This window comes from Dinoponera quadriceps, unplaced genomic scaffold (assembly GCF_001313825.1).
Source record: "Dinoponera quadriceps isolate SergipeBrazil2010 unplaced genomic scaffold, ASM131382v1 scaffold2167, whole genome shotgun sequence".
NCBI classification, from domain to species: Eukaryota; Metazoa; Arthropoda; class Insecta; order Hymenoptera; family Formicidae; genus Dinoponera; species Dinoponera quadriceps.
The window spans coordinates 1,182,837-1,195,285 of record NW_014556702.1 but is presented as its reverse complement, the minus strand read 5'-3'; the positions used below and the strand labels follow the sequence as shown (position 1 = coordinate 1,195,285).

The following is a 12,449-nucleotide window of genomic DNA, read 5'->3' as shown; positions in this document are numbered from 1 at the left end:
CGCGAGAATTGTTACCTGTCGTGATCTCGCCGACCGTAGGAGGCTCTCGAGTTAGTTTCCAGGATAATTTTTCGTCCGTACAATTCTCTACTAGTTTCACGTAGCCACCTCCCCTCCTTCCTCCTCTCTTTCTCTTTTCCATTAAGTTGTTAAAAGAAGCTCTTTTGTAACGTAGAATCGGCTCTTTGACTTTTAATTTCCAGCTCGGTCTTGCTACGACGTGTCTGCTTGTTACATTTATTATCAAACTTAGCTGCTGCTTCCGGCTTCTGCTTGGCGGCCCCTTTTTTTCCCCACCGACGGAATGGAGATCTATTTATTTTCCGAAGTGTCCTCGAGGCGAAAAGTCGAAAGAAGAACTGAGCGTCAAAAGAAATCGCATTAAGACACAAGTGAGTCATCGATACATAATCACAAAGCGTAACGTAAACCTTCTCCTTCGTCATTACTCCTCTCTTTCTCTCTTCTAGAACATTTGTTTCACGTGCGGGTGCATCACTTGACGTGCATCTTCTTCTCGCCCATTCCGCAGCGCATCTTCTTCGGAGAAGTGATCTTCTCAGTAAGAAACTCGTGGACAGACCTGGCGCCATGTATGTATATACGAGCGGCATCTCGAGTGTCTCGCAAAGTGGAAATTTTCAGTGACGTCGATCCGAGGCTGCATAATGTCGCGCGCCACACGAAATCCCTCGTCTGGCTCGCACGCGCCGAACGCGAAATCCTCGACGCGGAACTTGCGCGGCTTCTCGCGCTCGCTACGCTCCGTTCGTATTCGAAACTGTTCCGAGCGTCGGAACCGGTCGGTCGAATCGCTGTTCCGGTATAACAGAAATGGCGTTTCTCGACGTTTCTCGAAACGACGAGATACTTTGGCGCAGGATCACTCTAGATCGTAACACGGAAGAAAAGAAGCAGCTGCCACAACGACAAGCTGAAAACTGGCTTCCACGGTGAAAATGTCCGATTAAGCGCGTTATCGCTGAATATTTATGCATCATGGCCGCCGGCTCTGGAGAATCGTCACCAATTTACATATAAATTATCGACAATCGTGATACACAAATAATGCTTCCGAGTGGAAATTCTTAATGTCACTATGCCTAACGAATGCATCACTAGAGTGCGCCGTACATGCGCTCTTAAAAGAATACAATTGGCGATTCTACTTTGGAATAAAAGTGTAGATTGCAGTGCGACCGGTGCGCATTCGTGCACATCGCGGCATTCGCGCTTTCTCGCACTGATTCCCACACGAGAAGAATTTCGATTCTCGCGGCATTGGAAAGAAATACAGCGAAATATGATTCTCTTAACTATAATCGAGACGCGCATCTCCGATGTCGGGAAGTTCTCAGCTTCCAGTAATACGGCAGCGTACGCGGCACAGCTGGCGCAGGCTGGAATTTCGCGAGGTACTCGTCCGCCATTTTCGACGCAATCTGAATTCGCGCGGCTCTGTGGCTGACCGCCGAACGTATCCCGACGCGTTCGCGCCCACGTCGCGAAACAATGTTGAGTGTCGCGAATAGTAACACGAGAAATACTCTTTCGCGCGCGCCGTTCATCGTGACTTTACGGCAGCATTGTCCGCGCGTTCGGTGATGCCTCTCGGTAACGACGAAATCGCGACACGGGAGCCAACCGAGCTCGATGCGTGATTAATCGAGCAGTTAGACGCAAACAACGGCGCGGTTCGTGAAGTTCAGAGCACATCCGACGACACGCGTGGTCATCGTAACCTATCCTGAAAAATTTGGTTTGCTTGGATCCAACGGGCGATCAAACGCCGTTTCGATCGACGGAGTTGGACTTACGCAAAATGCAAAATCCACTGTTCCGGAGTTGTCGCGATACCGTTCCGACGTGTCATTCTCGCCCGTATCAAATGGGAAGTCGCGCCGCGCGGCAAACAATCGCGTGACGAAAGGACGGCCCGCGAATTGACGCGGCGATAAAAGTAACTGAGTGCGGCAATCGCACGAAACGGCGCTGCTCGCGAAATTCCGTCGAAATGGCGGTCGCATCGCCATAAATCTAACCATGCAGATCCACCGGCGCGATACGTAACGTAAGTGGAGTAGCCGGCCGCTCGAGTAGTAACTCCATACCGTTACAAGTCGCCGCGATGGCCGCGTCGAAAACGTACGAGCGCCATGAAATTGAAAAAATTGATTAATTCCGCCCGCGCGAAGGGGAAGGCGGAGGAGTTGAATTACTACCGCGGATCGCGGACGGCGCTGTATATTTGCCCGCGTGTCCGCGCACACACAGACACACCCGACGCGTATTCGCGATATTCGAGGGTGTTTCCTGAAGTCCGCGCGTCCAACTTCACAAGCGCACTTCCGAGAGCAGATCCGAAGTAAACTTCCCCCTCGCGAAAATTTCCAGCGGACGATAATTATGAAGTTATCGAACGGTGAAAAATGAAGTTTCGGCGCGGATTAAATTCGTTAAGCGTATGTAAACGGAGCAAATATATATATATATATATATTAATTAACCGCGCGATATATATAAAATTCTGCGGGTACGATTCTCGTCGATAAAAAGAAAAAAACATTCAGCGCTGAAAATGTTTAATTTTCGCTATTCGTTCCCCCCCCCCCTGCCGCCCTCATCGGCCCCATGCAATTTCGTGTGAATTTCCCATGTAATTAAAGGGAATTGGACTTATACAGAGTTCAATTGTAGAACCGCAAACGCACTTAATATATCGATTATCGAGGCCTCGGCAATCGGTTATCCTTATTCGCGCTCTATTTTAGTGGAATTTTAAATTGACATTAGTTCACGGAAGTGCATTTAATATCGCAAAATTCATATGAAATTGAATATCGAGTTCGACGTCGCGATTTAATATGGAGATTTTTCGCCCGGCTTACGGCCGTGATCGAGTCTCAAGGAGGCGTCCTCCCGGCAAGATCAATCGGAAGTTAGTTATTCTCAGGTCCCGACACGAGGTTTACGGAACGTCCCGCGTACCGACGACAAGCCGGCGCGCTGGAATACCGATACACCGGCGTATCGGGACGCACTATATAACGCTATAGCCGTCGCGTTCGCGCCAGTATGCCGTGGCGAACGACGCCGAGGTCACGAACGGGTGGAGTTTAACACGTCGGTCCATTGTAGCTTTCCGCTACCGACTCGCCCATTGTTTCCGCCATGGGCGCGCGCGTTCGCCGATATCTCTAATTAATTCACTCTCAAGCGGCCGCGCTTCCGAGTCCGCCGCGGTATCCGCCGAAAAACAAAGCCGACGTCGCGTAACGACGAAGTCGACGTCGCTGCATCCGCGAGTAAATTCGATTTTTTTACATAAAACCGCGGTGGAAAATCGAGCTCTGCCGGGTTGAGGCGATAAACGCGTAGGAAACGAGCCGAGGAAGCGCGGGGTAATATGGAATGGTAGAGTAATATGGAACACCACGATTTCCAGCTACTGTCAAGTATCGCAACATGGCGAACTGCGGTGGAATTATCAGCTGCTGGACCCCTGACCTTACCTACAAAGCGGCAGCCTAATACGAAATCTCGTATGCAGTGTGCACGTCCAATTTCTCGTATGCAGTGTGCACGTCCAATTTTCGATTCTCTCTGTGACCCGCTACTTTCCTCAGGCAAGTTTTTCAACTTTTTTATTTGACAATCTATCTCGCAGATTCTTAACGTTTCGTTACGTGTAAAGCTAAGGGTATAGTTTTAATGTAGCCTGTTATGCAAGTGTCATATTTTCTAAATTTTTTGGAATGAGTTTTACTAGGTTAGAGTGGCAGTAGTTTCACTCGCTGGAAGTGAGAACTCCGAGCGAATGAGAATACCGCCACTCTAACTTGGAACTCACTGCAAGAAATTTAGAGAGTACGGCTTATATTTCCATTGTGTATGATGAAAAAGGTGAAAATGACGGTGTCGGGTATTGCGGAATAGTTCATATTACCCGCCACTTTTTGCAAGTATTGTATATTATACTCTATTATTTCTTTCTCTCAGGATGCCGAGAAGCATGTAGGCGACGTCGTTAAAAGACGTAAACAGTGAAATGAAACTAATATGATGTTACATATATTTAAATGACACATTATAACATTATTATAATAGAAAGTAGGAAAATATAACTTTATAATAGAGACTGTAATGTAATAAAAATATAATAATTATTACAGACTATTCGAGCATTAATATATTCATCGAAATAATCGAGGAAAGTAATTTTTTTGCAAGACAAATGAAATATTCCGTTTTACCCGACATATTCCAACATCGCCTTTCCAAAATCTACTTTCAAAGAAATTGATATAACATTAAACTTACCGCAGATAAACGCAATCCGTTAGAGGGTAAGCAGTTATAGGAAACACTTGGCATTATAACTCAGTGAAAATTAATCTCAGTTATCATTAATAGTTTTCGATTTATTAAAAAAAAAAGATTTTAGAGTATATTCCATAATACCCGCACTTCCTCTACGTGAACGCAAGCGCGCGAACATCGGGCGATGTCAAGTTTTCCTGTCGCGCGAGAAAATGAATTTTCGGCACGCGGTAGAGACGCGTTTTTCCCGTAGCACCCCGATAGCCGCCTGTTCCTCCTTCTTCTGCGCCACCTTCGTGATTCCCGCTGTGATTTTCCGGGCGTACCGGCCGTACCACGACGGACGAATTAGGAAAATTGATCGAAAGTCTCGCGCGCGTGTCCGGGAGAGCTTCTGTTGCGAGTTGCGCCAGCCAGTATATCCACGTCGGCGGAAAGGCGCGCGAAATTGGGTTATGAGAGTAACGACGAGTTAACCCTTTATGAGGCCATTCCAACTTCGCAGTTGCACAATGGCATTGTTCTTATTTCCTACGTAGTGTCATGCGGTGCCTTCCGCGACTCGTAGAAACGTCGAGTCGCAACTCTGTTTTAAGGCGTCGGGGTATTAAGGGCGCGCTTATAGCTCTAAATTAGCAAGGCAATAAGCAGAAGCGGTAAATCAACGAACTTCGTGGAAAGATAGAAACCATCACAACGACTGCTCTCTCTCTCTCTCTCTCTCTCTCTCTCTCTCTCTCNCTCTCTCTCTCTCTCTCTCTCTCTCTCTCTCTCTCTCTCTCTCTCTCTCTCTTTCTACGCTTCTTCCCTCGAAAGACTTTACTAACGAGGAAGACTTTTAATTCACGGACAAGTAGATTTCTCGCGGAAAGGAAGGTGTGCGCGGCTGAAAAAATGTCTTCTTGAGAGAGTGTCACGATTTCCCCTCGGATATTTATAATGTCTCCCTAATTTTCTCCGACCGGCGCGATTGACCTCTCGGTTATCTCGACTCGATAACGGCGCGTTAAATCGCACCGTAAAAACTTATTCCCCCGACTAAGCGCCACGATCACGATTTAAAGCGGTCAGCACGGCGAACGATGTGGAAAGTTCGCCGTTCGCGTACTCGATGCCGCAATTGGAAATCCGGAAAAATTGCCGACCTACGTATACGTGATCGTGGAAATTTCCGGCTTCTAAATTCGAGACGGGAAAACTCGAGATAAGCGCCACGATAAAGTACGAATGAAGAGAGAGAGAGAGAGAGAGAGGAAACTCGAGAAGTAATAACTCCCCGAGGCGATCTCAATATTTGATTTCTATCGATGACGCAAACGGGGGACGGGATCCTTGATAACATCGGCACGACGTTACATTTCGCCGACGTATTTCTGGAACAAACATGTCAGCGTCGCGTGTATCTCGTCGGAAGAGTAAGCACGTCCCTCCCGTGTGCGCCGATGTTACGTCGACGACGAAGATCCCGGGAAAATATATCGGCGCGGAAAAACACGGCTATTCTAATGGAAGACTTCGAGCGGCCCGGTGGCGAGTTCGTGCGACCCTTTTTACGCGATCACGTTCGAGCTACGAACCGTCGAAAATGCCGTCCAACGGTCGCCCAACTTTGAAAAATCGCAAAGCGAAGCGCGACCCTGCATCGATTCTCGTGAGACAGAGACAGAGAGAGAGAGAGAGAGAAGGAGACCACGACCGTTCGAACTACAATCGACTCATATCGCCTTACGTTTTAACCAGAACTTATCCTCCCTTCCCCCTTCACCTCTCGAGGGATGCGAGCACATGTATCGTCTTGCATCCTCCTGCATCCCCTTGCAACCCGCTGCGATCGTACTCACTCTCGACGAGGTAGACGCGCCGCGCAAAAATATTATATCGAGTATCGATACGCCGCGCGCGATCAGATAAGGGCCCCGAGAGGGCCCCGCTGACTCGGTCCTTTCTCGTTGCGATGGAATCGCGGCCCGCTTTTATTTTCGCGGCCAAGTATTTCGATGACTCAACCGCCGCGCGGACACTCTCGTTGGGCGGGGAGAGGCGGCAGCGGTCTCGTCGTCGTCGTCCTCATTCTCCTCTCTCTCTCTCTCTCTCTCTTTGTAAAGAGGAACGACATTCGAGATGATCGTAACCGCTAGGAATTCCTCGGGCGTTCCCGAGGCGCAGGAGTAGATCGTCTTGGCATGGCCGGCGATTCGGACAACGTCGCCGCGAACGCCAGCCGGCGATTCAGTTTCTTTCAAAATTGTAGACATCTTGACCCGCCGCCTCAGCGGAAAGGTGTTGTGCAACTCACGTATATTTTATTCGTTAGTGACGTGCGTGTTATAAATTGTTGCATTTTCAAGCAATAAAAGTAGGACAACATGACGATCATGGTGGACAAAATTAGCATGGCTGCTGACTTCAGAGTGCACAGTTCGCGCGCGTTGAGACATTTTATTTACATCCTCAAACCATGAAATTCACTCGGCGTCACGTTTGTTTGATAAATATCTCCGTCAGATAACAAAACGCGTCCCTACCACAACTGGGATATTTCCGTCGTCGTTAAACGTCGCGACATTTTTCACCGGTTCGAAATAAAAATAGCCAATTACCGATAATTCGGCTGGACATTAACGATGCATCCGGACCGTTATACAGATGGAAATAAACGGCGCACACGTATGTATCACGCAGCGCGAGAAAGAGAGAAAACGTGAAAAATTATCACACTCGGTGTATATCGAGCGGTCGAGTGTTTTTCGGTGTTAACTGAAAATCGATTATCCGAAAATACCGCTTAATACGACGTTACGTAACGCGGGGGAATTCGATTTACCGCGAGCGAATATTTACGGACACGTACGCCGTTTATCCACGTGGCATCGAACGCGGCGGCGGAGGCGGCAGCCTCGATAGCGACGTGGCTGCAGCGAATTATGCACGCGCGGCCAGACGATGAGATCGCATCGCAACGAGCCCGGTCGAAATTGATGCGCGATAATAATACGATCAGGTGGAAAATCGAGCCCCGACGATTGTGTGTTAAGCGCTGATGTTCGATAACACGCCACCGCGAGATTTCGTGGAAGCGATAACCAAGTGACGATAATAGGAGCTAATAAGCGGTCGAGAGGGGAAAAGGTCGTTCGGGCGAAAAAAACTGTTATTTATTCGAGCGGGTGGCTTTAAAAGTCTACATGTTTTTCTCTCGCGCGCGCACCTTATTCGGGCCTCTTCGTCGGAGAAAAAGCCGCGCGGAGAACTCCGCGTTGCGCGGATAAATTCATCACACCCCTTCTCGCGCGTGATTAACGGAAATGTCGCGGGTAAAAAATAGTGCGGTTTCAAGCTACCCGCCGTGTTATTTCCCACCGGTTATAAACGCCGAGTTATCGTGCAAGTTGCCCCCTTTTTTTTTTTTAGCGAAAACGAACAGGATATCAGCGTTTCCGGAACAATGTTTTTATTGTATTTCGCCCTCCGGTATCGAACGCGCGCAAAGGGATCCCGCGCTGGAGCGGATTCCCGCGGCATCTCTTTGGAAACAGCGGCAAACTCTCCGCGCGATAGAATCGTGCGCCGCGATAAAATTTCTTTCCCGGAGACCCGTGGCTGCTTCACGTGAAGCAATTGAACCGTCAAACTATTTTTACAGGAATCCTTTGAAATATTGCTCGCATATCGATGGAAATATCTAATACACACGTCCGTAAAGTTAAAAAAAAACGACCGATCCTTCGGAAACTGAGATATTCTCAAATAAAGATGACACTTTTCATACCTGCCTCTCGTTGTTAATATTATATTTTTAACGTCTATTTTTAATTTCTTCTAACACTTCGAATTTTTATGGAAAATTACTGCAGTATTAAGGATTAATGTAGAGACATTGTGCAAAATGTGATTTACAATTAAGTAAAGAAGAAAGGCCGGTGAGAGCCGAAACACTAGTTGTTTCTCGCAATGATTATTCAACATCACGGACAAAGTTTAGAAGTCGCGAATAATTACAGGAAAGTTCCTTCTCCCCAGTAAATGATAAACTTAAATAGGAGGTTGATATCGCTCTTGATATCGCCACTGAAAATCCGACGGCCTTGAGGATGAAAAACGCCGCCGCCGCGTTACAAGCTGCCGGCGTCGAGCGGCGTTAAAGCCCCCGGATTGCGCGAACCCATACGCGCATCTCCGTCGAGAGCGAAACGGGTCGCGAGCGGCCGCGTTATCGCCACCCTTTATCTTCGCCCTCGGCGAATTTCAGCGCGAACGCGAGCGGAGAGTAGACGAAAGCACCTCGTCCGGCGCGATTCTTCCGTTCTCCCGACGAGCCTCCGGTCAACGCGGAGCTCTTGTGAGCGCTCGCGGATTAGCGCGGAACGTAACTGCGTATCGATGCCGCTATTAGCGGGCAAGCGAGCTTCGCTCTATAACGGCGGCGGACGGGGAGGATTTGGAATTTAGATCTTCGCGGCCTCGTCGGCCGCCGTAAATTTCGTGTTGCGCGGCTTAAAGCGGATCGCCAACACCGGGGCGTAATCTCTTTTCTTCGGGTTAAGCCCGTGCCGAGCACCGTCGTGCGAGCGCCGGGCGGACGGGCGCGGTGGACGGCTCTATCGCGCAATCTATTTCCGAGTTAATTACCGGCGAAATAAAGAAGTAGGTCGGCCTGTCCTACAATGAGTACGGAATACCGCGCGCGCCGGAAACATTGCGATAACGAGCCCGCCGAATTTCATTCGGGAACGCTCGCGCGGCATTTTTACGAGCGTGTGCGCGAACGTAATGATTACACGCGCGGTAATTAACTCCGCGCCCCGCCGTGTATTTAGAATCTTTACACGCGCGCGCGCCAGCGAGAGCGAGCGCTTGAAAACTGCGCGCGTGTGTAATGTTTTCGAACCGATTCCAAATACGAGCGGCTGCCCGCGAGAGGAAACGGAAAGATCCGCTCGCGTTAATGAGGAGATATTTACTACAGCCCCGGTGTGTTCCGGTTTCATCGCCTGTCCGCGCGGGCATAATCAGCGCGCGGGTGGGCGTGCGAGAAGCTCCTCCGCGGATGTAGAAATGAAATCCCGATTCTCCGATTATTCTTACCGGACAAACGCGAGGGGCGACCTTCCCCCTAGCCCGGTGAAATAAGTCTACCTGTGTTTCGGCGGGGGGATTAAATTATACCGCTTTCTATTATATGCGCACCTCTATTAGTTCATCTGGCATATAAATATAAGCGTTAATAAAAAGGAATAAATAATGTTTGTCCGTGTTTGTAATATTGTGTATACGTCGGTTTTAGTTTCGCTCGAAGGCTAATATTGATTATTGAAATAATTGAATAAAGTTACAGCCGGGTCTTTTTCTCAAATAAATAATAATTTTATAAAAGGACCCCTTAGTATCGCCAGTGAAAATCCGGCAGTCTACGGACGAACTACTTTAATCTATTCCTCATCGAAATAAATCCCGTGTTAATCTTTCTCCGGAGGACACTCCGCGGGGGAGAGAGGGAGAGGGGGAGAGGAAGATAGAGAAAGCAAGAGAAAGAGCGAGAGAGAATGTGTTTATCTCTCGGCAAAAATAGCGCAAGATAAGCGGGCCGAGTAAATCCCTCGCGCTGTTGGCTTAGCTCAGAGAGCGTGCAGCAGCACTCCGCAGGAAATTGTCCTGTGCCTTTCGAGCGGCATAAATCGCATCACCTACCGTGATCTTCAGGTCCCGCGGGTCGCATGTGTCGTATCGTCTGCTGAAGCGAAGGACCGTGTGCGTCTTGTTCTCGTAACCCAGTAACAGCCGGTAGTCCTGGCTCGAATCCATCTGCGGGTCTCTGCTGGCGTCCTTCACGTGCCGGTCCTGGAAACGAGCGACGATTTAACGTTAAAATCCGCGCCAACAGGGCCATAAAGTGTAATGCATCGTCGCGATGCTCGACGCGCGCACACACACACATACACATAGTCACTTGCAGTTGCTAGCAGGACGCCTTTTTTCTCGAAAAGTTACATCGACCGCGTCGCGGAGAGCGTGCCCGTCTAAAAGGAGCAGAGGATTTTTCGCGAAGACGAAAGAAATATATATATATATATACATCCCTGCGATTGTTTATCGCTCCGAATATAAATCCGCGAGCGTTTCACCGCGAGGTGAAATAAGAAGACACCGACAATGGGCGGGTATCGCGGAACCGCAATATTTCGCGAATTTTTACCCGTCGAAATATCATCGACCATATCAGACATTCCGATATCGGGCCCGTCCCGAACGAATGGATTAATATCGGCCGACTCGTCGCGCACTCAGCTCGGAATATCCGTCGGAAATTCTAATAACCGCGTCGCGCGAAATATTATCCATTACTTAACGAGTGCCGACATGAATGTAGTCCGTCAGCGCGTTCCCGCCGCCGCGGCGGCACGTCTTTCGACGCGTGCGCGAATAAGGAAGACCTGCCTACCCGCCTGTCTGACTTTCCCTTGACAAGCGAGGCCCTCATCGGCATCCCGAGCCAAGAGGCGGAAACGCGTCATCGTGCCGGCATGATTATCCTGTCCTACTCGTTTTGAATTTATCCGCGCCGCACGCCGTGCCTCGTTACCGTTAGCAGTTAACGACTGATTGGTCGTCGACTCGGCTACAAATGAATAGACCGCGCACCGTAATTTGCCCGCTGGTACCCGCACTCTTTCTCTCTCTCTCTCTCTCTCTCGCCCGCGCGCCGCTTTTATGACCAGCTCATTCTGTCTCGCGCGCGCGAATGACGCGAAATTGGATACACCTCTCGTCTCGCAATAATAATCGATCCTCGCGCGAACGATCGTGGGACCGGCGAACGCTTTCCCATGCGTGACTACTCGCATTTACAGTTAGCCACCACCTCCTCCTCCTTCACTATTGCCAATGGTACCTGCGATCTCGCGCGAAATATGAATCATTGCTCGACCAAGTCTACGCCCGCGCCGTCTTTCTCTCCCCCGCTCCGCTAATTCGCTCTACTTTTCACCCGCCGAGATTAAAGCGGCCCCGCCAGGGGCTAATTCGGCATTTAAATCGGCAAGTTCCTTCGCGCTGATTTATACCGAGTTAGAAGCACCATCGCGCCCACGGTGTCAGGATGTTCGCCAGTTTTGCCCGATCCGCGCGAGCAAACCGCCCCGGATCTGACTTCTTCGCGCTGTTTGACGATTTATTTTTCTCCATCCCTTCCTCTTCTCTTCTCTAAGTCGCGAGACGACGGCGGTACAACGTGTGCGTTTGTTTTGATCTTCGATCTCAGTCGAGTTTGTTCTTCTCGGTTGGACGCCTGTGAGACCCGCGCGCGTTCTCCCTCCCCGCGTTGATCCCCTCTTCGACGGGGAAGTTTCTCTCTCCGGGGCCGGGCGTGCGAAGTTCGCAAGTGCGTGTAGCGCATCGCCGATGGAGCACGGGGAAATTTTATGCACGCACATTATCGCACGGAACTTAACACGACGGAACGCCGTCTGAGAGAACGAGCGTCAGCCGGAAGGCAGCACTATCGGCACGACCCCGCACCGTGAAAATATTCAGCAGCCTATTATACGCCTGAGATTTTACGAGACTGCGTACCATGTTCGCGACATGCTCGGCTAGAGATTCCAGCAAGGTCCCTTAAAAAGCGCCGGCAAGGCGATACGTTGAAGAACTTGTAACGCCGCCGTTGTACCATAAATCCGGATAATGAAATTGGACGGGGAGAGCTCGGGCGGAATCGATCCCAGACTCGGTGCGATTAAAATACGTTACCTCCGCTGAGAGAGGTGCAGGGAGTCGCGATAACAACCGACGAGAGCTAATATTGCGCAAGTGAGTTCAATTAAGGGTGTATTGTCCGTAAGACAGAGTAATGAAGAAATTAAAAATTGCAAATTGACCTACATTGCATTTAAAGGTGGCGTCGAAAGTTTCACAGTAAGTGAAAAGTCTCCGTGAAAAGATGTTCGATTTTAAAGGAGGTTGTAAGGTGAAATGAGTTTGATAAGAATCCAATGGACTGAATGCATTGAACTATTGTCTAACTCATTGCTCGCGCAATTAGAAAAAGATTGGCCATTCAAGAGTTGAGATGTTTGTAGCTAAAATCGACGCTTTTTACACGTGATCCTTGGAGATTAGCGTGCTATTAATTC

The 12,449-nt window shown here is 49.3% G+C and overlaps 1 protein-coding gene across 1 annotated transcript in view; it reads right to left on the bottom strand.

Annotated features, from left to right (window-relative positions):
• LOC106748006 (MOXD1 homolog 2) overlaps positions 1-12,449 on the bottom strand; it is a 240,215-nt gene that overhangs the window by 60,658 nt on the left and 167,108 nt on the right. Inside the window, exon 3 of the mRNA XM_014626136.1 lies at positions 10,009-10,158. Coding sequence (XP_014481622.1) covers positions 10,009-10,158 — 150 coding nt within the window. The remainder of the gene's footprint in view (positions 1-10,008; positions 10,159-12,449) is intronic.